This window comes from Triticum aestivum, chromosome 2B (genome assembly GCF_018294505.1).
Source record: "Triticum aestivum cultivar Chinese Spring chromosome 2B, IWGSC CS RefSeq v2.1, whole genome shotgun sequence".
NCBI lineage: Eukaryota > Viridiplantae > Streptophyta > Magnoliopsida > Poales > Poaceae > Triticum > Triticum aestivum.
In genome coordinates, this window is record NC_057798.1 from 88,911,962 (window position 1) to 88,939,259 (window position 27,298).

General features: G+C 43.4%; 2 protein-coding genes across 3 annotated transcripts; both read left to right on the top strand.

The window, feature by feature from the left end:
- Positions 1-1,758: 1,758 nt before the first annotated feature.
- On the top strand, positions 1,759-14,679 carry LOC123043644 (nuclear pore complex protein NUP214). Of its 2 annotated transcripts, none has more exons than XM_044466162.1 (18): positions 1,759-2,191; positions 2,283-2,500; positions 2,889-3,048; positions 3,622-3,768; positions 4,465-4,589; positions 5,713-5,822; positions 6,097-6,239; positions 6,318-6,480; positions 6,610-6,782; positions 6,909-7,675; positions 8,152-8,304; positions 8,410-8,467; positions 9,347-9,480; positions 9,552-9,676; positions 10,118-10,436; positions 10,662-10,869; positions 10,972-12,942; positions 14,300-14,679. In XM_044466162.1, the coding sequence occupies exons 1-18, from the start codon at positions 1,981-1,983 to the stop codon at positions 14,419-14,421; spliced, it is 5,307 nt and encodes a 1,768-aa protein (XP_044322097.1). In that variant the 5' UTR covers positions 1,759-1,980; the 3' UTR covers positions 14,422-14,679. The 2 variants fall into 2 exon arrangements, with proteins under 2 accessions (XP_044322097.1, XP_044322098.1); XM_044466163.1 differs by having other exon boundaries at positions 10,972-12,939.
- A 1,675-nt stretch (positions 14,680-16,354) lies between these two features.
- Positions 16,355-19,113, top strand: LOC123043645 (myb-related protein 2). Its single transcript, XM_044466164.1, has 7 exons — positions 16,355-16,926; positions 17,009-17,240; positions 17,334-17,410; positions 17,537-17,594; positions 17,686-17,773; positions 17,861-17,930; positions 18,311-19,113. The coding sequence occupies exons 1-7, from the start codon at positions 16,876-16,878 to the stop codon at positions 18,806-18,808; spliced, it is 1,074 nt and encodes a 357-aa protein (XP_044322099.1). The 5' UTR covers positions 16,355-16,875; the 3' UTR covers positions 18,809-19,113.
- Positions 19,114-27,298: the final 8,185 nt, after the last annotated feature.

Sequence of the window (27,298 nt, forward strand, 5' to 3'; positions counted from 1 at the left end):
ACACAACACACGCACCCACACGATCACTTCGGCAAAGAGCAAAGTCATAAAAGATCAAAGCTATGCCTAGGTGGAGAAAAGAAAACCCGAAGAATTGAAAGCAACGATAAACGGTATACGGCAGTGACCATCGGCGTCAACCATCTCTTCACAACACAAGGACTATGAGAAAGGCTCTTCAAAAACGACGCCTCAAGGAAGGGAACGACGTTCAAGCGCCGCCGTCGCCGAATCCAACCACACCAAGGTTAGATCATGGGTTTTCACCCTGAAGATGTTGTCCGAGCCAATTCCAAGCAATGCCCTCATCAGGATAACGACGCAAAAGAACGTCGCCATTGCCAGATATGACCAACTAGGGTCAAACCTATGGTTTTCACCACGGAGCTCGAGACTAGGTACTACAAAAGTACCAGCCAATCGAAGTAGTCTTGTGTCGTCTCCTCCACTTTCCTCGATTCCAGTAGTTGCATATGCGCACGGTCCTTGTGACGAGGGATGCCCACGCCCGTACGAGCAAGCTGACAAGATGAGACAAGATCTTCTCTCGCCACCATCTGACGAAGACTTTGACGGGGAAGAAGGACTGTCGGCACCACCAAAATCCCGGGATGGGGACACTTTGAAGGCCTACACATCCTCACAAGTAGCAGCTGTTGACTGATCTGTATCAGACGACAGCTCCACGAGCTGCCACTACCTCCGCCGTCCTCGCCAGTGGACGCAGATCATCCAGGTTGAAGCTCTTCAGGTAACCAGTCTAGCCCACAACCACACAGCAGCCTGTGGACCAGATTCACGGCCGAACCTGAGGAAACAACCACCATGAGCACTACGCACCAACGCCAAAAATGCACCTATGGAGCAGTGGCCCTAGCATGGATGTGCTCTCAGGTTGGATGCATCGAAGGAAGTCACAGCACAAGACGCAGAAGAGCAATATATGTGCATGCTCCAGTGGTTCTGTCAACGAAGATGACTGCGTCACGAGCGCCCATGGTGCCAACCTAGTTATCCCAAGCCATGCTTCCGTCAGATACGTGGAGCGCCGGAGCCGCCGCTGCAGCATCAACCTTCACAGCCGCCAGCCGCCATCTGCATCTCGTCGAACACGTTGCCCAAAGATCCACGGGAACGGAACCCCGCCGCCGCCGTCAGCCTCCCGGGCAAGGCCCGATGACGCCGACCGGCGGCGGCGAGGAGAAGGCGCACAGGGACGACGCCGGAAAAAGCGGATCGAGCGCCGCCCGAGTCGCCCAGGCGGACGACGCGGGGGCAGTTTTCCTTCTTATTTTCTTTTAGGGAGTCAGAAGATGGTATATTTAGAGAATTTTTTTTTTTTACGGATTGATTATACGGCCTCTGTTAGACTGCAGCTAAAATCGACCCTCATAATGCGTTTTATTTTTACCCTTAAAACACTTATACGGGTCGCAGTTTTAAGGGTCTGATGCTCTACCAGCCGCATTCACGTGAATTTTAACGTGGCCGAGTGCTGAACTTCGCCCGCTGAACTTCCATACGCGCTGGAACCCAACCCAGTGCTGCTTTGGAGCTCCTGTATGAACCTATTCTGGGCTGTTGTCTTTTTTTTTAAGTGAATATTCTGGGATGTTGTCGTGCAAGGGCCGCGCAAGTAACCTGTTCTTTCAGCCGGGCCGTAGCAACGGCCCGCTTAAAGGCGGGACACAGGAGACGGAAAGCCCACAAAGGTCTTGTTTTATGGCCCACGGCCATTCTAGGCTACCACCACCATCATTCGCCGCCGGGAACCCTCCGCTCACCGCCGTCCCCGTCTCACTGCCGACTGCTCAGCTTACAAACCACGCTAACCTCTTCCTAAATCTTCGGGCAACTCCAAATTTCGAAAGCCCCCGTCGCTGCTGCCTCGCCGCGGCGCAAAATCATCCGCCCACTCCTGTGACGGCCCCCTCCCAACTTCCTCCCCAGAACCCTAGGCCCCGGCCGCCACCGCCGGCCATGGCGGCACCCCGCGAGCTGGACCTCTCCGACGAGGTCGAGGGCGAGATGGACGGCACCACCGACTTCGTATTCCGCCTCGTCGGCGACCCCATCCCCGTCCTACCCCCCGCCTCCGCCCCGCTCCCCCTCTTCGACCTCCAGTCCCCTCCCGCGCGCCCGCTCGCCGTCTCCGACCGCCACGCCGCCGTCTTCCTCGCCCACCCCAACGGTAAGCGGCCCCGAATCACCGACCAGCCAAGCGCCCGCCTCTGCATTCCTGTCGGCCTCACCGCCTAGGGTTTCCCGCTCTCTGCTTCCAGGGTTTATCGCCGCGAGGACGAAGGCGTTGATCGAGGCCAGCAAGGAGGCCAGGGAGAAGGGCAAGGCGAGCACCCGCTGCGCCCAGGACTGCTGCGTCACCGACGTGCCCCTCCCAGGCGTCACTCTCCTAGCGCTCTCCCGCGACCAGTCCGTGCTAGCTGCCTGCACGGGCAGTGAGATCCAGTTCTTCTCGGCTACTTCCTTGCTCACTGATAAGGTTGGACCATCTGTTCCAGTTCCCCACAAAATCGTGTGAACAATGCAATGTCAGTCCAGGGCAGCGTAACAGGACAATGCCACAATAGAATATTAGAATGGGATTATCTGTTCTGTTGCAGTGCATTTTTTCACAGCATGTTCGGAGTTTGATATTTGTGTAAGAACAAGCTGCTAGTAATGAGTAATGAGCTAATGGCATTGATGGTGTTTATCAGTTTTTTAATGCTTTGGCGATTCCTGGCAATGACCAGTTTTACTGGTTGAGTGCTTGTTGATCCTGGTGCTGGATATGGTCTGGGTTGCTGTATAATAAATCGTAGTTTTACTGTTTTCAACAGTAGCTGCCTTTTCCAAGATTACCGTTGTCTAATAATTTTGCTCTACAGGATATCAAGCCGTCATCATCATGTAGCATGGGACGATCTGGCACTGTCAAAGATTTCAAATGGCTAGATAATGCCTATATTGTACTCTCGAATTGTGGATTGCTATCTCATGGGAGTTTGGGGCAAGGCCTGAAGGATATAATGGAAAATGTTGATGCTGGTTTGTCTCTTCTCCTACCCTTTTCCTGGGTTAACATTCTTCTACTTATGTAACTTCTACCATATGACCAGAAATCATGCTCTAGGATACCTGTCAGTTGGTTTGTTAGAAAAGCAAGTGGGTAGCTTTTAATAATCCACTGATTTTGACATATGAGTGCTTATATCATAGAGCATGTCAATTGTTCGACTGCTACTTTGTTACTGCTACATTATTGAGGATCAATACAACAAGAAATAAATGTAATAGTGCTATAATATGTACCACTCCTGTTGGGTACCCCCCCCCCCCCCCCCCCCCCCCCAAATGGTATTATTCTTTGTAACGCTTAGGCTTTACAAAATCAACCTGATTAGTATTGTTAGAGGGCTGTATGACAATAATGCTGGTACAGAATGTAGTATGTGTCTTGGGTGCAGCGCAGCATCCATCTTCAGGCACCGGCTCACTTTTGGGGCTGATATGTGTTGTCCTTCAGGACTTGCTAATGCATTTCTTTTTGTGTTGTAATTGAAGTTACTCATCATTGTCTTGGTTGTGCTGAAGTTTGCTATCTTTCTGAAATATATGTAGTTGACTGTTGCAAGGACGGGAACCATATTGCTGTGGCAAGAAAGAATTCACTCAGGATATTATCACCAGATTTGAAGGAAACATGTTGCATGGCCCTCTTGTTTCAGTTGTGGCCTGATAGTGATTCAGAGGGCACTGACATCAAAGGTAATGAGTCTCCATTTTGGTTTCGGTATATGTCTCAGGTATATATTGAATTGTTGGGTTGCTCCAATTTTCTTGCTGTTATTTTCTGTATACACAGTCACCCCTTCCCCAGTTCTGTAAGGATATGCAGTTATGCCTGATGGCCTCGTGGCTGATTGCGGCACTAACATAATGCAGTTTCATAAATATGATTATATTGCTACCCTGAGAGTTAGCTTGTTTGGTCGTCGACTCACGATATATTCTTTTCCTTATAAATTGATTTTTAATCTGTAGTAGATCGTGCTAGTAAGCATGGTTCTTTTTAGGTGCAAAATGAGCGAGCAACACACAGCTCACAAATACGATCACATTGCAGGATGAACAACATGGTGTAAAAAATGTTTGTGAAGTGCACCACATGCTAAAATTTGTATCATAGCCATCTTCTGAAATTATATATCGAAGAACCATTGATAAAGATGCAAAGTTCCGTAGGAAATTTTGAGATGATATTAGGGAACAATATAGTGAAGTTTGGTTTCAACATTCATCCCATGATCTTTGCGGTGCACACTTCTCCAATAATTAGATTCATCGATTTAGTATTATTTTACTCTTGTCCTTGAAGATACACCATTCAATACATAAAATCATGTTTAGTAGTAGATGTTACCATGATTCTTTGTTGATATTATATGTTCAAAATTTCATCAGTGGATTCCATCGGGTGGGTTCGCGATGATAGCATTGTTGTCGGTTGTGTTCGATTGAATGAAGAAAGCAATGAAGAGGGTTATCTGGTCCAAGTTATAAGAAGTGGAGGAGATACATTTTTTGAGGTGAATTGCTCTTCTAGTTCTGGCTGCTTCTCTTTTGATTCACATTTTGTTGTGTGGTGTTTCTTTGGTGAATGTGTCATTTGCTAAATGTTCTTTCTGGGAACATTCTTGGGTAAAGCTACATTTTTTGAGGTGAATTGCTCTTCTAGTTCTGGTTGCTTCTCTTTTGATTCACATTTTGTTGTGTGGTGTTTCTTTGGTAAATGTGTCATTTGCTAAATGTTCATTCTGGGAACATTCTTGGGTAAAGCTACCTCAGTTTGGCAAATATTTATTTAAAGCATATTTATGCACACAAGACTAAGTGTGGTCAGTAGTTGTATGTATTTAAGAAATGTAAATCAAGTACTTATGGTATTATCCTTCAAAACACAATTTATATGACAGAAAAGTGATCCCATTAGATTCACATTCAAAAGTGCTAGTAATGATTGAAATTTTCTATGACAGAAACCACATATTATTGGAGTAATAATTGATCAAAGCCTTGTCTTAATGAATCAGATATATAGTCATTATCTGAATGATAGTCTTGATTTTCATTTTATTGTTGGTTGTCTGTGTGTGAAAAATGGTGTTTTCACTCTGCACATATTGGCAAATAATGCTGAAATCTAGGAATGAAAGCACCCTTTGAGCCATATTGTGCCCGCTGCCAAAGAGATCTCAGGCTTGTCGGATGTGGTAATAATATCAATATTGTCACTGACTTGTAGATTATTCTTCATGAAGACTAATCTTTTGAAGTGGCAGTTGTCACTTGTAACTCCTTGGGAGCAGAGTCCATTAGTAAACTACTTGCATGTATGTCTATCCAAAATTACTGAACTGATACTTGGTTCTGCATAAATTTATCCTGAAAAGATGTAGGAATGCCACATATATGCTAAAATCAAGATGTATTAGGCTATTGCCTATTAGGTTCTGTAATGGATATGATCACGTGCTGGTAATGGAGTATTATATTTAACTTAGGAAGGAAAACTCAGCTATATGCGGTGACCCTTTTGTATTGTGTAACAAAACATATTTACTAAGATATTCTAGTTTGTGCTCCCGTTGACTTCTGAATTTCCGTACTGACTGGCTGAAGTAATGTTATTGCTTTCTTAATGCCTTATAGAGCTCAAGCAAGCCAGTTGTTTTTAGCTATGATGTTTTTGGAGGTATCATGGATGATATTTTACCATCTGGAGTTGGACCAAATCTGCTATTGGGCTATCTGCATCGCTGGTATGCAAAACCGGACTCAACATTCTTTATTCAATAATACTTCTTTAATCTATAATCGAGCTATTCTTTATTTCATGTACTTTGTGTGCATGGTGGTGTTGGAAAGAACCTTTTTTCCCATAAATACTATAGGGGAAGCCTCTACGTCGGGAAGAATTATTTAACAGAGTACACCATAGTACCATACAGATAGAATATTTGAAAAGGGTATTTGCAGATGGATTCTGTCTCTTGTTACTGTTGTCATGTCTGATATATTTGTGTAATTTGACAGGGATCTCCTGGTTGTTACAAATAAAAAGAGCACTGATGACCACATTTCTCTTTTGAAATGGCCGTCCAGAACTGATGAGGAAAGAACTGTGGTATACCTCGAAATGGTGGAGGATAAATATAGTCCTAGGATTGATCTGCAAGGTATGACATAACTCAGAAAACCACAATAAAATACCCTATTCATTGTTTTGAAAACAATATACTCCTTTTGGCTTTCAGAAAATGGTGATGACAATGTTATATTGGGGTTTGGTGTGGAGAATGTTTCGTTATTTCAGAAGATCACAGTACTGGTTGGACCTGAACAGAAGGAGGTTGCCCCTCAACATCTTCTACTTTATTTGACTAGTGAAGGGAAACTAATTATTTATTATCTTGCCAGGTAAGTTTTTTGTTGAAACTTGGCAGTGCCATAGTTAGATGAAAAGACTGTTTACTTTTGTACTGCATTTCCTATATACTAACATTTTGTTTTGAATATTTTCCTTGTTTTGACACTGTTCTAATTTAGGATTTCTGACCCGTCCGATTTACCTCAAACAAGTCTGTCTACCATTGAGGATAGTAATGTGAATAAACAAATTTCTCCTTCAACTGCGTCTAATAAGGATCTGACTCCAAGTGTGACAAGCTCAATAGCCAAGAGTCTGCTCGCAGGACCTGGGGCATCTAGCGCACCAGCAGGTAAGAGCTCGCTACTCAGGACTCAGGAGTTACTATCTTGCATCTCGACCTTTGCTGGGCTGTTTTCTATATTTCTTACCAGTGTTGGAAACTTAAAGAATTCTGCTATTTCTTTTATTCTTGCAGAGAAAGATCAGCATGGATCAGGAGATGCAAAGAGCAGTTTTCCAATTTCAAATAGCAAGGACATAGCTGCTGGCAGTTCATTGCTTATCTCTTCTGATAAGAAGCCATTGGATACCAAGCAAGTGAATACGGCTTCCCCATTTGCACCTCCCTCTAGCTCAGCACCAACAGGCAACATGAAACCTGGAATGCCTTTCAGCTTTTCAACTGGTAATAATGTTGGTCTAAATTCAACAGGAAGCAAGGGATCTAGTGAACAAGTTTCTTCATGGCAACCGAACAACAGCGGCAGTTTTGTAAGCAGCCAACTTGGTAAAGGTGGCTTCGATTCAGCCAAACCACTGGGAGCATTTGGGGGGTCTCAGAACGCTACAAAAAGTGGTGGTAGCCTTAGTTTTAAATCATCAGTGTTCAGCTCAGATGGATCTGTTCCAGTTAAGACTGCAGAAAGGGATGGGGCTAGTAGTTTTGGAAGCTACCCAGCGCAAACCAGCTACACTACTGAGAGGAAAGTTCTTGGTTCCTCAACTGGCTTAAGTTCTGTGCCATCATTGTCGATTTCTGCAAATAAACCAGTTGGAGCTGCATCTGCTGGGTTTGGGGCAGGAAATCTCGAAGTACCTCCTGTCTCCCGTGGATCACCTCTGCCACAACAAACCATTGGCAAATCACCCAACAACAGGAACCATACGTCAGCGGATTCAAAAAATTTCAAGTTGGGCACAATGTTTGATACCCAACAAGATCTATCTAAGAAGATGTACAGTGTAAGATCAAGCTGTTTTAGTATAATGTTTACTATTAAGCCTTGCTGTGTCATCTTATCTGACTCATCGTGATATACATATCTATCATAAGTATCCTATTGATTGAGTTTCCTAAATACGTTCACCTTGTCTAACTTTTTCAGTGTATTTCCTTTGATATGCATACTCCATTAGGATTCTATTGATTGAGTTTCTTGCATATGTTTACCTCGTTTAACCTAAATAAAACATTCTTTTGCACCAGTCCAGAGACCTGATTTTTTTTGTTTTATTCTATTCTTCAATTATTTCATGCTAGGACCATATTCCTCTCGTGACTATAGTAAACATGTTATCCTCCAAATGTATTAAATAATTTAAATATTGGATTTGGATCTTCTTTGCAGTTTGCTACCTCACCGAGCACTTAACTGCCAGAATGCATGTGTTGCATCTTCTCTATTTTGACCAATAAGTTCTGCCCTTTCATTAAACAGATAAATGATATGACCGAGGAGTTAGATACCCTCCTGTCATACATAGAAAAAGATGGTGGTTTCAGAGATGCTTGCATGACCTTGCAGCAGCGTCCTCTTTCAGTTCTTGAGGGTGATCTGCAAAACCTCTTGGAACTATTGCAGGTCTTCAAGGTAATTTATTTATTTTCATCTGGACTTTTCTTGGGGGTTTCAGACATTATTTGCAGTGCTGCCTGTTCAAAATTATTACTGAACATGTCTTATTGTGAACTCCAGAACAAAGTAGAGGAACAATGTTCAAAAGCTGAAGATCTTCGAAATAAGATGTTCCAAGGTACTCCCTGTTTATACCTGGAAATAGAACAATAGGAACACTTCACCTTAAACTAGAACAAATGCACTGTCATAATGTCGTTAGTGATTAATATATACCTGGAAGAAATAATTTCATCATCATTCAAATCTTTCGATATTGCTATAGACTAGCGCCTTTGTAATCTATAGTTACCTGACATTCCCATGCACTTGGTTTGGTGCCATGTTCTTTTTTGGCAGAGAAGTTACTGAACTGTACCTTTTTTTTGGAATTGATATATTGTATCTCTCATCTATTGATGCTCATAACTTTGCTTACTTCACAATTCCCCTAACACATGCATACTACACATTTTAGAATTTTGAGGCCCCCTTCGAGATATTATTGTTTAGACAGAAAAAGAGTGCATACTATACAATTTCGCTATAGCTGTTAGGTCAGGGTACAAACTGGGGGTTCCTTGTGTTGCATCTGAGCAGATATCTGATGCATCTGGTGTGTGTCTAACAAGATAAATCTGCAGAGAGTTTACCAAAGGCTTTCTCATTGAATCCACTATACCAGTATCTGAGTGCTGTGGGGCCGTCTGCTTTAACAAGCTTCTATTAAGTTGAAATATTAACACTGTTGCGCTGCTTATCAAAATCATGGCATCACTTATAAACTTTCCTAGGCAATGCACCTTAAGTTTACCAGCTGATCTATGAGGATTTTCCAAGTTATTACTGGTAGTTTTGAAGTTTTGTCAATCCCTTGACATGGAAAACATAGTGTCTGTACTCTGGAGAGATAAACAGTTAATCCACTTCCGCCCAAGCTTTTCTCTGGGCGAGGAAAAATGTCCAAATAAACATGTGACCTATGCATTGAATGACCTTATTTTCTGTTTCTCCTCAGTTTCTGCTAGGCAAGCTTATATGAAGGGAGTTCTCACTCAGTCTTCAGATACTCAGTACTGGGATATATGGAACCGCCAGAATTTGAGTCCAGAATTTGAGGCGAAGAGGCAAAATATTCTCAAAGCTAATCAGGTACTACTGTCTAATTCAAGTGCTTTTGAAATATTAATGAACTAATATTGGCTTTTCCTTTTATCATATAGAATTTGACAAATCAGCTGGTAGAGCTGGAGAGGCACTTCAATAATCTGGAGATGAACAAATTTGGTGAAACTGGAAGAGTTGCTTCAAGTCGTAGAGCTGTTTATTCTAACAAGTCCCGGTCTAGGTATTCACCTACTATCTCGGTAGAGTATCCCAATGCATTTTGTTGATATTAACATCAAATGGATGACAAACATGGAACAATATTCAAACAGCTGCTATTGTGATTTTGGTCCAAAATTAAATCAATCATATTGCTAGCATGTTCGGAGAGATCTGTAAATCCCTCTTGACATAAAAGGGATGGATTTTTGCTTGCATGTGTGACCTGTATTAACTTGTTGAAATTGCTTCTCATTTTAGCGTACCTGACAGTGTTGGTTGTGGTGTGACCTTAGTGGTAGAAATACAGTGTAATTAATTCAGAATACTGTACTGCGAATTTGTTAAATTTTGCTGTGTTATAACCATGCCTATCTTCTGTACCACCTTTTGTATCGAGTCGTTCTCCAATTCCATCCATCATTGTGAGCTTCTTACCTGATTTCCAGTATTTACTTGACAGTCAGACACAGTTATCCAGCGTGTACAATGCACTGAATTCACAATTAGCAGCAGCAGAGCAACTATCTGAATGCCTTTCAAAGCAGATATCTGCACTAAATATAAGTTCTCCTTCTAAGAAGCGAGGGGCAGTGACCAAAGAGTTGTTTGAATCAATTGGTCTAGCCCATACGGCAGATGCAGCCAAATTTTCAGGCGGTACCCCTTCCAAGTTAGTTCAAAGGTTTCCATCCACGAAAGAACACACAAAGGGCATGCTGGGACCTTCCAAGAGTGCTGAACCTGAGACTGCACGAAGGAGGAGAGAGTCACTGGATAGGGTAAACTCCCAGACCAAAATTTGCATTTGTATCTAATATGCATGTGATTTGCAAAGAAGATGTTGATCTTCAGTTCCCAACTCCCATTAACCCCCATCATGCAAATCATGTGATTTGCAAAGATGTTTTCTCTTGGCATATGTTTGCTCTATACCAATTTTCTTTTGTGTTATACGTGATTGACTGGAAGCAGATCTAACATGAGTTCCAATTTTTTTCCGATAGAGTTTGGCTAGTTTGGAGCCTCAGAAAACTACTGTAAAGAGAATAGCGCAGCAACAACGCCTCAAGATTAGCAGTGATCTCCCATTCAGGTCAAACAAGAAAATGTTTGATTCTCAAATGGCAGCTATCTCCCAGGAAACTTTTGGTGGTAGCCCCAGTTCATCAATAGTCGAATCATATACTAGCAGGGTTCATTCTCCAATTGAAGGTAAGTTATTGGCCGTAGGCATTGATAGATACTTGGGTATTTCAAGGAGGTCCTGATTATAGACATTCTTACAACATATGACATTCTGCTTGTCTTTTACAGTGCTCGATGAGAAAACAAAACCGTCAGGACCCCAGGGCAACTCTTTGTTCAAATGGGTAAAGGAACCAGCTGGGTCATCTCAGGGTTCAGAGCAAAAGCATCTTGAGTTATCAGGGCGAATGAAAAGTGCTGATCAGTCTTCAAAGTTGACACCATCTTCACCGCCATCATTCAGTTACACACAGAAGGATGCAAGGGATAGGACCAGCTCACCTAATGTTGCATCTTTAGGCACAATGCATACCATGCCTAAGTCAAATACTCTGACCTTCAAAACCAATATAGCTCCTAAAACTAACGCCAATACACGACCAGATATGTCACCTTCAGTGTCGAGCCCAATGCCTGTCAAAACTTTGTCTGGGGATTCTGGAGCTGGATTTACCTTGACTACAAAGAACAGATACGGTGACCAGGACGTACCATCTTTTGGAAGCATGAAAGGGTTTGGTATTTCTCCACAGAATACAGGTGTTAATAAACCATCTTTGTCTTCTGAACCTTCTAAGCCTGTTGTGTTGCATGGGAAGACTTTTCAAGTTAGTGGAGTCAGTGATACTATGCAGAACTCAGCCAAAGCTTCACCCCAGGTGGCATTTTCACCAACATCACAGTCATCTTCATTTCCTACAATGTCAGGTGCTTCCTCTTCAGCTGCATCGCTCTTATCAACCATGCAAGCATCAGCTGCAAAGACTTCTGATGTTTCATCTCCAACGGTTTCTTCCACACTCCCACCACAGGAGTCAGCACCAAAAACTCACCCAACAGTACCTGAGGGTACCGTGTCCTGTTCCCTGCCATCTATACCAACACCTGTTAAGGAGTCATTACCTGACTTGAATAAAAATGCATCTAAACCTGAAGTGGTGACACCAGAGGTAACTGGAACCACAGTCTCTGTAAGTGCTACTTTAACAGGCGTACCTACAAGTGAAAGCAAAACTGCATTGCTTCCAGTGACCAATAGCAGCTTACCTTCTAATCCTCCATCCATTCCTGTGCCTAAAGTTGTGCCAGGGGCAACAGAATCTGCTGTTGTCACTTCCACAAGAAAAGATGCAGGACCAAGCAATCTCTCATCAGATGAAGATGAAATGGATGAGGAGCGTCCTTCTGCAAGTGCAGACCTAAACTTGGGAGCCCTTAGTGGGTTTGGTCTTGGGTCCGCACCTTCTTCAAGTCCTAAAAAACCCAATCCTTTTGGGAGCGCATTTGGTACGTCTGAGAGTAAAAGTTCAAGTTCACCGTTTACTTTGACCACCAGCCCAGGACAGCTTTTCCGTCCAGCATCACTGAGCATTCCTTCATCTCAGCCAGCACAGCCATCTCAATCAACTAGCTCAAGTACATTTTCTAGTGCATTCTCAAGTGGGCTTGGTGGATTTGGACAGTCTGCCCAGGTTGGATCAGGGCAGCAGTCGGGATTTGGGCAGTCTGCACAAATTGGAGCTGGTCAGCAGGCAGGTTTTGGGCAGCCAGCACAAATTCAGTCAGGATTTGGCCAGCCGGCACAAATTGGAGCTGCGCAACAGTCAGGATTTGGGCAGCCTGCACAAATCGGGGGTGGGCAGCAGTCAGGATTCGGGCAGCCTGCACAGCTTGGTGCTCAGCAGGCGCTTGGATCTGTTCTGGGTTCTTTCGGACAATCACGCCAGCTAGGAGGCTTTGGTGGATTTGCTAGTTCCTCTTCTGGGGCTTTTGCTTCTGCACCTTCCAGTAATTCTGGATTTGCTGGTGCTGCAGCAGGTGGGGGTTTCTCTGCAGCTGCTACTTCTGTTGGTGGAGGGTTTACTGCTGCTGCTACCGGTGGAGGGTTTGCTTCTCTTGCCTCCAAAAGCGGTGGTGGTTTTGCTGCTGCAGCTTCATCTGCTGGTGGTTTTGGGGGGGCAGCCCAGGGTGGTGGTTTTGGAGGTGTGGCCCAGGGTGGTGGTTTTGGAGGTGCAGCCCAGGGTGGTGGCTTCGGAGGTGGTGAGATCTCTAGATTTTTTGCTCTATTTTGGATGCACATACTTATATACTTTGCCCTATATCTATATGTTCATGATCTGATGTGCTGGGTACATATTTCCTTGTCAAGACATGTCTCTAAAACGCTAACTAGTTGTCCAACTGTTCATTAACTATTTGAGCCAAAGTTCTAACTAATGGTTAAAGAATGGAATGGTCACCTAACCTATACACATCCTTCTCCACGATTTAACTACTTCCAATCCAGATAATTATATACTTCTTTTTTGCAGTATAAAACAAGCACCCTGTACATCTTATACACATAATAAAACTCGCAGCAATAGTACACGGTAGCAGCAGAAAGAGGGAGATCTGACTGAACTATGCTTTGTTAAATGCCTCATGTCTGACGTTCCATTCTATAAGAACATAAATTTCTGCTATTAAATGGCAGCGGTAAATGTTTAACATCCAGTAAACTATATAAACGACCTTTCCTATTAGTTTAAACCTTTGAATTGAATTTAACAGCAGTATATGGCTTACCTTTACCTTGTTATTGGCCTTTTACAAGGCCACAATGGCCTCTATTTTGCAGTGATTTGAGCTAGCTGATTGAATGACAATGACAATTAAGTGTAGTAGATGTTTGATTTTCTGTGAGTGAAATATATTAAATCTGACGTGTACTAAATATTCTTTGAAGTTAAACTGTAGAATAGTGCTTGTTTCTTCTGGAAAGAACACCAACGCATGATGCTTTTGGCATACGAAAAAAAAGAGAAGTTTGGCTTTCTTGTCAGGAATAGCAACAATCAGGTTTTGATAAGGTTGCTTTATTTAGTTGGGGCTGTGTTTAGAATATACTCCCAAAACAAGTGCATTCTTTATTTTCCTTGTAAAAGTTATCTGGTCTTGGGTTTAGGAGTAGCCTAAGTATTTAAGATACTATTATCTTTCTGCACAGCTGTGATTACTAAACTGAACAATTAATCAGTTTCAGTATGTTATTAATTACTCCCTCTGTCCCAAAATAAATGTAACTTAGTATTAACTTTAGTACGACTTTGTGCTAAAGTTGAGACACTTATTTTTGGACGGAGGGAGTACTTAGCTATTGACCGTTTTGTAAAAATCATCGCCAATCAATTATTACTTGAGTATTGGTGTTTTGTATTTCCAAATGTAGGTTTGTCCCACAAGATTATTTTTAAGATAATCGTTTTAGTTGACATAACAGAGTAACACCTTATAATCAGTTTGGCCTTCTGGGGGTTTGTGACTAAAAATGACGAGTTCTACTTATAGCTTGATCTTATACCAACTTTGTTGTCTGCAATTTTTTAGGACTAACATAATTTGGTTGATCTTGAAGGTGGTTTTGGAGCTTTTGGCAGTAATAACCAAGGGGCTACTGGTTTCTCATCATTTGGTGGGAGTGGCGCTGCAGGGCCTGGAAGACCCCCGGCGGATTTTTTGACGCAGATGAGAAAATAGTGCACTTTGTCTCCAGGCACCCCCAAGTTCCGTCCAGAAATGTTCAAACGGCTTTTGCTCTTGTATGTAAATCAAAAACCTTTTTTGACATGCTGGATGGCAACATTTGTGCGAAAGCTGATGTTGCTAAGATGAGCTCCAATATTCGCCTGTCCCGTATTCAGTATAGCACTACAGCATTTAGTCATCGTTTCCAAAAGACGAGTATTCGTGGCAACAACAATGTTTTAGGTGGGAAGAACATATTGTTGTGGTTCATGATGCATTCATCTACGCTGATGCCAGGTCTTGCCATTGCCGGGTACCTTGTCAGCAAAAGACATCTTGAGAGAGTGCAAAAGAGAATCGACCATATTTTCCTAGAAAGAAAAATGACCAGTGTTTTCCGCCCCTGTTTATTTTTGTACACCATCAAAAGAGGAAACGGCTGCACTGTCCCTTTTTCTCTACGTGGCTCGGTTCACTGCTGACATCGGTTGCAAATTCACTATTCAACACCATATATTCCTTGTTGCTTTTACAGAACTGGTCTTTGAGGCTGCCAGGTGCTTACACAGGGATGAAAAACAAAAGCATACGATGCCAAGCACTTGTTAACAAGCAACGGCCTAAGGTATTCGCTTATCTTTGTGCAAATATAAGAAGGGGAAAAGCTACGGCTGGAAGGAGTTTATTCCATGTCTTAAGGCGCCATACTATAGTTTCCTTATCTCTTTTGGCCCGTGAACCGATGCCGGAGGAATATATGCATGGTTTTAGTTCCTCCTTGTGATAACCGATTGGTCATATTTGTTGACAGCTTAATGCGGAAGGAATCCGGCAGGTGCTTGGAACAGAACATATGCACGCACGTACGCCTCACTCAATTACAGAGACGCCCACAGGTACAAGCATATCATGAGGAGGTGGACCCGTGGCTCATATCTCAGTATAATTAGGTGATGATCTGTTCCTGGTCGCAGTGGCAAGCCCTGCTGATCGATTCCCTCTAACAACTTAGAGCAGATTTAATCGATCCACGTAGCAGCAGCAGCAGGGAAGCATAATCCAATGGAAGCCAATGAGGAAGGCGCCGGCTTTTAAAAGAAGAGAGAAAATACTGCTCCGCGGCATCACCCACCCCCTTTGCTTTTTGCATGGTCAAGCTTTCCCTGCAAGCCCCACCGCATCTAGTAGCCGCAGCCGCAACCAAAATCTCATGTGGTTTTGGCATGGGTAAAAATGCCAAAGCGGCATAAACCAACCAGTTCATCATCATTAGCATTACTACTTTGCATGCCGCATGTAGAAGTACTAGAGCCAAACCAACCAACCAACAGTGAAGCTGCAGCGTCGGCTTCAAAGCTCACACACAGACAGCGTTCCTTTGAGAGGTGCCAAACTTGCCAGAGGAGACACCACGCGCGGGGGAACTCAATGCTTATTCCGTTATTATTCCACATTCCTTGCCTTTGTGCAGACTCCTCACTCCCGAGAAGGCATCCAAGAATGGGCACCTCCGCTTTACCCCTCTTTTGCATGCTGCACTCATGCCCAAATTCCCCTTCTGGATGCCTCCCGCTGTCAAAAGATCGACGGCTGGCCCCTCCTCAACCCCTGCGCTCCCCCAACTGATATTCCTCCTGTTCCTCAACACATACATGCAGTGAACCCGCGCGGCGACGCAGGTGATCATTGCGGATCGACCGCATGGAATGCCAGCCAACCAACAAATGCTGATCGACCACAAATGTTGCCGCCCTCTCGTTTCGGCACCCGGAGCCGGAGAGGCCCCGGAAATGACACCGGAATCGGTTCCGAGCACTCAAGGAATCTATCCAAAGAGGCCCGCAAGTTCTCATGCAACACAACAACGACTCGAGGAATCTAAGGGCAGAGAGAGGCCTGCAAGTTCTCACCCGGGCAGCGTGAAAGTCGCCATGGGAATGAGGTGCTCCCTCAAAAGGAAAAGATCGCGCTTCGCTTTCGGGCTTTCGCCGGCCCTTGTCAGGCCGGCGCCACGTAAACTTCGGCCAAAGCAGGCGCAAATGTATCATCTATGCATGCTCAGGCTCAGAGAGAGGGTTGTTAACTTGTTGTTGTAGCTGCAAAGGAAGAAAGATCGGCCAGGGGAGGGGAGAGGGGGTCCCTCGGAAGGAATAAGGATCATATCTCTTTTCAGCTCCTGCCAAGATAGGGGGGTCGGGTCCTCACGCTTTGAGTGTTGAGCTTGCTCCAACGATTCGAGATTACCTCCCTCCCTCCCTCCCTGCCCCATCCATCGACCCATCTCTGCCCTTATAAGTCGAGACCCCGCGTTAGATCGCACGAGAGGTAGTTGGGTTCCATAGTCATAGGCCAAGGTTGTCTCACTTCCGGAAGGCCGTGGTCCGAGTCTTTCTTTGGTTACTAGAAATAGCGGAGCCGGTGGTAAAGCTGCAGCAGGGATCTTGTCTGTCGGCCGGCCGGCCAGGAATGTGCAGCATGCAGGCAGAGCAATATCAGTACATGACGGAACCCGAGCAGGTAAGGAGGAAGAGAAAACCTTTGGTCTGCTTGTTATGGCTTGTGTTCTTAGTTCTTACGTGAGATGTTTGATTGACGGCAGATGTATCACCAGCAACAGCAGCAGTTTCATGATCACAGGCAGCACATGTCCTCGAGGCCTAGCTTGTCCCCGGAGAAGAAGTTTTTCATGAAAGGCCAAGGAGGGGCAGGAGGAGGAGGAGGAGGAGATGCGGGGCTCATCCTGTCCACGGATGCGAAGCCCCGGCTCAAATGGACTCCTGAGCTGCACGAGCGTTTTGCGGATGCGGTGAAGAAGCTAGGAGGGCCTGACAGTAAGTAAATGATCGAAAAATTTATTTGTTTTTCGTGGCAGAAATGCATAGGTGAATCTCCTTCTGATGGCTACATTACTGATACTATCGCAGAAGCCACGCCGAAGGCAATCATGAGGGTCATGGGAATCCCGGGACTAACTCTGTACCATCTCAAGAGCCATCTCCAGGTAACACATATCTGGAGTTGTTAGTTGTTACTACTAGTTACTACTAGTTAGCTGTTGTTATCTAGCATGATGCATGTGTTTGTTTGGGCAAGAAACTTAGCTGATTAACTGTTTGTTTCCTCATAGAAATTCAGACTTAGCAAGAATCTCCAAGCGCAAGCTAATGCCGTCAATGCAAAACATGGTGAGTAAATCATATGGCTCTTATGCAAGTTATTTACTAATTAGCCAATAAACGATGTATTATTGACCTTGCTTTCAATTTTTATTTCCAGTTTATGGCTTCGGCACAGCGACAGATAAAACATGTGAAGGGCATGGATCACCAGCTGATCACCTGAACCGAGAGACGAACACCAGCAGGTAAAGAAGTAATTTGGGTTTGCTACATATATATGCACTCGACTTGCATCCTAATTTTTTAAATAAAATTTGGCATATTTTGGTTAGGTCTATGCACATAAACGACGCTCTCCAAATGCAAATTGAGGTCCAGAGACGACTGCATGAGCAAATAGAGGTACGCTAATATAAACAGGACAATCTCAATCTCCTTCAGTAACCATGGAACCTACGGTTTATCACTGTCAGTAGTGCAGTAAGAATATATTACTATCTTCATTCAACATGATTAGTTTTTGTTATCCATGTTACCTGTAACTTTGTACCAACTTAATCTTGGAAGCAAATGGTAGTCTTGTGCTGTTATATATGCTGGTCTGAAATGCTGCCATATATCCAGGAGTGCTCATTTAATTTCGGTGTATTGAGCTGCACATTTTTCTTTCTCGTTGCTGTTTCTGAAACTGATAAACTAGCTACAATGTCTGAAGTTATTTTTCTCGAATACCAAGTCTGAAGTTATGAGTGAGACAGTGCATGATGGGTTGATCTTTGAAGGTACAAAGGCACCTGCAGCTCCGGATCGAAGCCCAGGGGAAGTACCTGCACTCCGTGCTGGAGAAGGCGCAGGAGGCGCTCGGGAAGCAGCACGTCGTCGCCGACCTCGAAGCGGCAGAGCCCACGCAGCGGCTGCCGGAGCTAGCCTCGTCGGTGAGGCGAGGCCTGCTCCAGAACGACGGATCCGCCGATGGCAGCTGCCTGACCGCGTCCGAGGACATCCTCTCCATGGGCCTCTCCGCCGGTGCCACCCGGAGAGGCTGCGGCGCGCCGTTTGAAACTTCGGCGAGCGCGAGCCGCGAGGATGATGAGGAATGCTACCTGTTTCTCGGCAAGCCTGAGGGGCGGCGTGAGGTCAGGAGGGACGGGTGCAACGGTGGCGCGGCGTTCGGGACGGCCGCGGAGCTGGACCTTAGCATCGGCGTCGTCGCCGCGAGCAGCAGGCGGCGGCCGGACGGCGGCGAGAGGCTTGACCTGAACGGATCAGGCTGGAACTGAGTGAGAGGAGCAAGTGAGATGCACGCATGCCATGCATGGCGGAACGTTCTTGCTCTGAACATGATCATGCAGAGTTTCAGAAGCAGGTGCATCCGTGCATGGAAAACCAGAACGGCAGGACAAGATTGACGTGGTGGCCTCCTGTAACGTCTCACAGTCTGTATGCTGCAGCTGTGATTCGGCGAAATAGTCATTTTTTTGTCACTATGGCTCTTGTGTCATGCTTGTGTATACCTTTTTTTTTTCCTATACAGCAAATGTAGGAGCTCCACCTCTTTACCAAGTAGGAAAAAAAAGACCAGTTAATAAGAAAAAATAACAAAAAAAAACTGATATAACAAGCTCAACTCGTCGAGCTAAATTAGACATGGAGCCTATACCCGTGTTGACAAGATGATGAAATGCGCTACAAAACACCGCCAATCAACCACAAAACAACATAGTACATCAGACCATGATGAAGAGAAACAACGTCTCTCAACTATACCAAAAATATCATCACTGCATCGGGTACTAGACTAGATTCGGTATGACTTACAAAACGAGCACACGGTTCCCCGATTGACTTCAAAAAAAGTGCGCAAGATACTGCGAAAAGGAAGTACAAATGAAAGAAACTCTAGTTGTTGCCAACAACCAAGAAACCACTCCATCAAAATAATAACTCCACTAAGAAGACATCTTTTTTGTTTTTGGCAAACCTGAGCCCTCAAGGAGGGCTAAATTTTATTATTCAGCAACCAAGGCAATGTGCAGACATTAATTTCCCGCAAAAAAAAGTAATTTCCCCCTCAAGGAAATAGATATCCTCCAAGGCCAATCTGAAATTACATTCAGAGACTTTGCTGCATAGGAAGTTGCATCTAGAAGAGGATCTACAACAGAAAGCTCTCTTAGAAAGAGAACGAGCTATAAGATTTTTTTATGCGAGGAATGTGTTCAATTGTGCATTGAAATAGATTTGAAATAAGGTTGAAAAAAAATCTGCTAGCGTCGGTCTGATCTTCCAGTGACCTGGTTTCTGGATTAAATCTTTGGCTTTAGCTGCACTCACCAAGTTCCTGCAATCACATAGAAAAGAAACTTTGTTCCACTTCAGCGCCTTGACAACTGTAGCCGCGAGAAGTAATCCAAGAGCTTTTGCCTGCAAGACAGAATGAACGTTTGTGGTTGTAGTTTGAATGAACATTGAATGTCCTATTTGCTTATTCCGAAGGAAAATAACCAAGTGTTGTTTCATCGGCCGCCATCAGCGGGTTGTATGCTACATCAACATAGGCTAGAAAACTTGCATTTAGGATAGGCAAAATTGTACTTGGAGCGTTAGTGGAGTTGCCATCAAGTTGTTTATTTCATCGTCATTTTCCCCCATTAAACCCGCAATAAGCATAGCCTTTGTGGCATGGATGACTTGCATATTGCTCCATTTTTTCTTATTAAAGAGAATATCATTTCTTGATTTCCATATGTTCCATAGAATAGTGAAAATAGTTTCTAACTTAAGATCTAGGTGTTAGGCATTCAGGATCATTTGAATGATATCAACTACGTAAGAAAAGGTGTTCAACATATCAGTTCTTAAGCCATATATATACCAAACAGATCTTGAAAAATTAGGAAGAAGAGATGTAAATCAAATTCTATTTGACCGCATCTACAACATTCAATATGTTTAGAATATCTGGAAGCTCTTAAGCCTGATGCCACAACTCTCCTAACTAATCTCCAGGCAAAAGTTTTAACTCTTGGAGCTATGTTTTTACATTTCCAAATCTGGTTGATGATATAAGGTTCCTGATGCGAAGGAGAAGCTTTTTGATAACCCACAAGTATAGGAGATCGCAACAGTTTTCGACGATAGAGTATTTAACCCAAATTTATTGATTCAACATAAGGGGAGCCAAAGAATATTTGTAAGTATTAGCAGTTGAGTTATCAATTCAACCACACCTAGAGATTAAATATCTGCAGCAAAGTGATCAGTAGCACAGTAATATGATAGTTTAATAGTGATAGCAATCGTAATGGTAACAACAATAGTAGTACCAGTAGTTTTGTAACAAGTGTAACAGTAGCAACAACAGTAGTAACTTAGCAAAGATCAATATGTGAAAAGCCCGTAGGCATTGGATCGGTTATTTCTTTGGATGATATTCATCATATAACAGTCATAACCTAGGGCAACACAGAACTAGCTCCAGTTCATCAACGCAATGTAGGCATGTATTCCGTAAGTAGTCATACATGCTTATGGAAAAGTGTTGGGGAACGTTGCATGGAAAACAAAAAAAATTCTACGCACATGCAACATCTATCCATGGATATGCATAGCAACAAGAGGGGAGAGTGTGTCTATGTACCCTCGTAGACCGTAAGCGGAAGCGTTTAGTAACGTGGTTGATGTAGTCGAACTTCTTTGCGATCCAATTGATCAAGTAACGAACGTACGACACCTCCGTGTTCAACACATGTTCAGCTCGGTGATGTCCTCACCTTCTTGATCCAGCAAGACGACAAAGTAGTGGATGAGTTCCGGCAGCACGACGACATGGTGACAGTGATGGTGAAGCTATCTCCGCAGGGCTTTGCCTAAGCACTAGAAAAATATGACAGAGGGACAAAACTGTGGAGGGGGCACTGCACACGGCTAAGAGATTGTCGTGGTTCTGTGTGGCGCCCCCTCCCACATATATATGGGTGGGGTGGGGGGGGATAGGGTAGGCTGCCAACTCTGGTGCAGATCGTGCTCTGGTCGACCTACGAGGTTCAATAGTAACTTGATCTAAAGTTTCATGATCATTATCATTTTCTTCCTCTCTAGTTGGTGTAGGCATCATGGGGATGGTTTTCTGTGATGTGCTACTTTCCAATTCGAGAGAAGGTACAATTACCTCATCAAGTTCTACTTTCCTCCCACTTACTTCTTTCGATGGACCTGGAACCTCTCTCCTGTACTTTTCCCAAGCCCTGCCCGCCGGCAAGGAAAATGATTAAATGAGTTATTAAATAGTTGATATTAGGAAATGAAGAACTAAAGAGGCCGACATATAGTTAATAATGATTGAAATTACCTATCGACTATCCCCTTCAAGATTGAGTAGTCACTTTGTTTTTTAAGTAGTTGAAAGGACATGCGGTGCCCCCATGTGTGGTTTTGGTAATTGATGACATTCTCTATGGACTAATGGTTGCATTGAGTTATATTTGAAGGATTTGTCCACAAGCTTTTCTTGAAGTCCATGTGTTGGTTTCAAGGAGTTTATGAGTTGACCAAGGTACTATTAAGGAGTTATCCAAAGATTGGTCATGTGAGTGTTGAGCTTATTGCAAGCATGTCTTGAAGAACAAGATTGTGTGATCATTCAAGTTTACCTTCAGGACATCATCCAAATGAAGAGAGTTGGAAAGATTCAAGGTTGATCAAGACAAAGTCAAGAGTGAATCAAGTTGATCAACTCACAAAGTGTAGAAGATGTACCGAGAGGGATCAAGTGATCCCATGGTATGGTAAGCATTGTCCATTGCGCTTTGTGTACTAATCCATGGTCTATGTGAGAGTTCTTTGTGGGGTTAGGTTGCGGTGTGCAAGTTTAAGTGGAGCATCATGAAGTGATCAAATGCTTGAAGATTGCCGTCCATTTTGGTGTCAATGGACTGGTGAAGATATGCCGAAGAGTGGCTCACCCATAGTGGAGTATGGGGGAGCAATCATCTAGACTTCATCGACCCAACGCAATCAAGAAAGGTGGTCCATCTTGAGGAGGACAAGATCGTCATCATCTAGCTCAAGTGGACCATGTGCAAGGCAAAGGTTTGCCCTTGATAGGTTTTCTATTTTACCGGTCTCATGGTGGTAGTTGGGAGACCGGGTTTTAGGATCGATTGTCGTACTATCAAGGGGGGCTCTCGATGAGTAGCTTGATCGTATCATTCGTAGAGAGCTCAAACCATTGCATCCTTGCATCATCTTTCTTGGTTCTTGTTTGGTTCTCTTTTTGAGATTTGGAGCTTATGGTCATCTTGATGACAAGCTCGAGTTCATCGAAAATGGAGTTCACATGCATCTTCTATGATGTTTTCAATGTTGGAGGTTTTGCCGTTTCTTCTCTGTTGGAGGTGTCTCTCCTCTTTTTGTTAGGCTTACCTCCCCTGCCTCTTCTTACTATAACTATGGCTCTTGTGTCATGCTTGTGTATACCATTTTTTCCTATACAGCAAATGTAGCAGATCCACCTCTTTACCAAGTAGGAAAAAAAGACCAGTTAATAAGAAAAAATAACAGAAAAACTGATATAACAAGCTCAACTTGTCTAGATAAATTAGGCATGGAGCCTATACCCGTGTTGACAAGATGGTAAAATGTGCTATAAAACACCGCCAATCAACCACAAAACAACATAGTACATAAGGCCATGATGAAGAGAAATAACGTCTCTCAACTATACCAAAAATATCATCACTGCATCGGTACTAGAATAGATTCGGTATGACCTACAAAACGAGCACACGGTTCCCTGATTGACTTCAAAAAAACTGCGCAAGATACCATGAAAAGGAAGTACAAATGAAATAAACTCTAGTTGTTGACAACAACCAAGAAACCACTCCATCAAAATAATAACTCCACTAAGATGACATATTTTTTGTTTTTAGCAAACCTTAGCCCACAAGGAGGGCTAAGTTTTATTATTCAGCAACAAAGGCAATGTGCAGACAATAATTTCCTGCAAAAAAAGTAATTTCCCCCTCAAGGAAATAGATATCCTCCAAGGCCAATCTGAAATTACATTCAGAGACTTTGCTGCAGAGGAAGTTGCATCTAGAAGAGGATCTACAACAGAAAGCTCTCTCAGAAAGAGAACGAGCTATAAGATTTTTTTATGTGAGGAATGTGTTCAACTGTGCATATTGAAATAGATTTGAAATAAGGGGGGCTATCAAGGGGGGGCTCTCGATGAGTAGCTTGATCGTATCATTCATAGTGAGCTCAAACCATTGCATCCTTGCATCATCTTTCTTGGTTCTTGTTTGGTTCTCTTTGTGAGATTTGGAGCTTATGGTCATCTTGGTGACAAGCTCGAGTTCATCGAAAATGGAGTTCACATGCATCTTCTATGATGTTTTCGATGTTGGAGGTTCTGCCGTTTCTTCTCTATAGGAGGTGTCTCTCCTCTTTTTGTTAGGCTTAGGTCCCCTGCCTCTTCTTACTATAACTATGGCTCTTGTGTCATGCTTGTGTATACCTTTTTTTTTCCTATACAGCAAATGTAGGAGCTCCACCTCTTTACCAAGTAGGAAAAAAAGACCAGTTAATAAGAAAAAACAACATAAAAACTGATATAACAAGCTCAACTCGTCTAGCTAAATTAGACATGGAGCCTATACCCGTGTTGACAAGATGGTAAAATGTGCTACAAAACACCGCCAATCAACCACAAAACAACATAGTACATCAGACCATGATGAAGAGAAATAACGTCTCTCAACTATACCAAAAATATCATCACTACATCGGGTACTAGAATAGATTCGGTATGACCTACAAAACGAGCACACGGTTCCCTGATTGACTTCAAAAAAACTACGCAAGATACCATGAAAAGGAAGTACAAATGAAATAAACTCTAGTTGTTGACAACAACCAAGAAACCACTCCATCAAAATAATAACTCCACTAAGATGACATCTTTTTTGTTTTTGGCAAACCTGAGCCCTCAAGGAGGGCTAAGTTTTATTATTCAGCAACAAAGGCAATGTGTAGACAATAATTTCCTGCAAAAAAAGTAATTCCCCCCTCAAGGAAATAGATATCCTCCAAGGCCAATCTGAAATTACATTCAGAGACTTTGCTGCATAGGAAGTTGCATCTAGAAGAGGATCTACAACAGAAAGCTCTCTTAGAAAGAGAACGAGCTATAAGATTTTTTTATGTGAGGAATGTGTTCAACTGTGCATTGAAATAGATTTGAAATAAGGGGGGCTATCAAGGGGGGATCTCGATGGGTAGCTTGACCATATCATTCGTAGAGAGCTCAAACCATTGCATCCTTGCATCATCTTTCTTGGTTCTTGTTTGGTTCTCTTTGTGAGATTTGGAGCTTATGGTCATCTTGGTGACAAGCTCGAGTTCATCAAAAATGGAGTTCACATGCATCTTCTATGATGTTTTCGATGTTGGAGGTTCTGCCGTTTCTTCTCTGTAGGAGGTGCCTCTCCTCTTTTTGTTAGGCTTAGCTCCCCTGCCTCTTCTTACTATAACTATGGCTCTTATGTCATGCTTGTGTATACCTTTTTTTTCCTATACAACAAATGTAGGAGCTCCACCTCTTTACCAAGTAGGAAAAAAAGACCAGTTAATAAGAAAAAATAACAGAAAAACTGATATAACAAGCTCAACTCGTCTAGCTAAATTATACATGGAGCCTATACCCGTGTTGACAAGATGGTGAAATGCGCTACAAAACACCGCCAATCAACCACAAAACAACATAGTACATCACACCATGATGAAGAGAAACAACGTCTCTCAACTATACCAAAAATATCATCACTGCATCGGGTACTAGACTAGATTCGGTATGACCTACAAAATGAGCACATGGTTCCCTTATTGACTTCAAAAAAAGTACGCAAGATACTGTGAAAAGGAAGTACAAATGAAATAAACTCTAGTTGTTACCAACAACCAAGAAACCACTCCATCAAAATAATAACTCCACTAAGAAGACATCTTTTTTGTTTTTGGCAAACCTGATCCCTCAAGGAGGGCTAAGTTTTATTATTCAACAACCAAGGCAATGTGGAAGTTACAAGTTGAGAAGCTTATTACTCTTGGGTGCTTGGTGCCCTTGAGCTTGTTCCTATTGGGTGCTTGGGCGCCCTAGACGGTTGGTGGTGTTCGGAGCTCAATCATTATAGTGCAAAACTCCGAGAAAGCGTAGGGGTCTCCAATTAGGTTGTGGAGATCACTCCGAGCAATTTGAAGGGTACCGGTGACCGCCCCCAAGGGTTGCCAAAGTGTACGGGTTCGGTGACCGCCCCCAAGGGTTGCCAAAGTATACGGGTTCGGTGACCGCCCCCAAGGGTTGCCATTTGTATGGGTTGGGTGACCTCCCTCAAGGGTCCTTTAGAGGAATCACGACATCTTGCATTGTGCGAGGGCGTGAGGAGATTACGGTGGCCCTAGTGCTTCTTCGGGAGCATTGTGCCTCCACACCGTCCAAATGGAGATTAGCATCCACAAGGGTGTGAACTTCGGGATACATCGTCATCTTTGCGTGCCTCGGTTATCTCTGACCCGAGCCCTTTACTTATGCACTTTACTTTGTGATAGCCATATTGTCTCTTGTCATATATCTTGCTATCACTTAGTTGTTTATCTTGCTTAGCATAAGTTGTTGGTGCACATAGGTGAGCCTGGTTGTTGTAGGTTTTGTGCTTGACAAATTAACCGCTAGCTTTATTCCGCTTTTGTTCAAGCCTAAACCATAATTATTTTAAAGCGCCTATTCACCCCCCTCTAGGCGATATCCATGATCTTACAGTAGTGAGTCTAGTAATTCAACTGTTCCTTCGTCAACTTTAATAACTAACAAGATCCAATGGTAACTGCATGCGCACACGTTTGCATGTCTTAATTAAGTGGGCATGTTTTTTAATATCTAGCTAGCTAGTAAGCAAAAACATAATTTGTAGTACAAGACAGTGTGACTCACCGGAAGTTGTAAGGAAGTAGTATATCTTCATTGGTATTGAGGCGCTTCAAGAACTCTAGCATGTTTTTCTCTACATCGTCTTTATACCATGCATATGTCCATGTTTCTTCATTGACGGTATTTGGGTCAATGAACCCAATGCCATCGCATCCACCTTTTTTCATTTCATACATCTTCATCCTGCATAATACCATAGAAAAGAATATAGTGAGAATAATTACAGGTAACGATCGATCAATGAGCACTACAGCTAGCTTGAGACTTAAAATTATAGAAAGAAATCACTTACAAACAATAGCAACTGACAAGAGCTTTGTGGAGTGCTTCTTGATTGAATAATTGCCATAGTTCTGAATACTCAACGGTCAGAACTAGCTTATGGAAGTAATGCTCTTCCTTGACTTTCACCATGAGGGACTCTCGATTGGAACTCTTGGTAATTTTCATGTACCAATCATGCAATTCATATATTCTTGTTGGGAGGTTCTTGACCTCCTCAGGCTTGACCAAAGGTTGGCTGCGGACATATTTCGGTTTTATGTCCTCCTCTCTAAGTGGAGACATGGGCTCAATCTCGAGGAGTTGTCCAATAGTGATACCGAGCATTTCAGCCGGCCTTCTATGCTCGTCGGTTATTACCAACTGACCGGCGCTGGTACTCTCATGTGTTGGTACAACAAGCAAGGGGATCGATTGTGCCGCCTGTTCTCCCAGTCGGGGAACGGTTTTCCCGCATTTTTGGCCAACTGCTTGGCTCGAGCTCAAGCTCGACTCC

What these genes read in the sequence shown, in the direction of transcription:
- LOC123043645 (XM_044466164.1), top strand. Translation starts at nt 16,876, where the DNA reads ATGTGCAGCATGCAGGCAGAGCAATATCAGTACATGACGGAACCCGAG. An exon ending in ACATGACGGAACCCGAGCAG is followed by an intron (nt 16,927 to 17,008) that starts GTAAGGAGGAAG and finishes GATTGACGGCAG; the next exon opens with ATGTATCACCAGCAACAGCA. An exon ending in CGAGAGACGAACACCAGCAG is followed by an intron (nt 17,774 to 17,860) that starts GTAAAGAAGTAA and finishes TATTTTGGTTAG; the next exon opens with GTCTATGCACATAAACGACG.
- LOC123043644 (XM_044466162.1), top strand. Translation starts at nt 1,981, where the DNA reads ATGGCGGCACCCCGCGAGCTGGACCTCTCCGACGAGGTCGAGGGCGAG. An exon ending in CTTCCTCGCCCACCCCAACG is followed by an intron (nt 2,192 to 2,282) that starts GTAAGCGGCCCC and finishes CTCTGCTTCCAG; the next exon opens with GGTTTATCGCCGCGAGGACG. An exon ending in GGTTCATTCTCCAATTGAAG is followed by an intron (nt 10,870 to 10,971) that starts GTAAGTTATTGG and finishes TGTCTTTTACAG; the next exon opens with TGCTCGATGAGAAAACAAAA.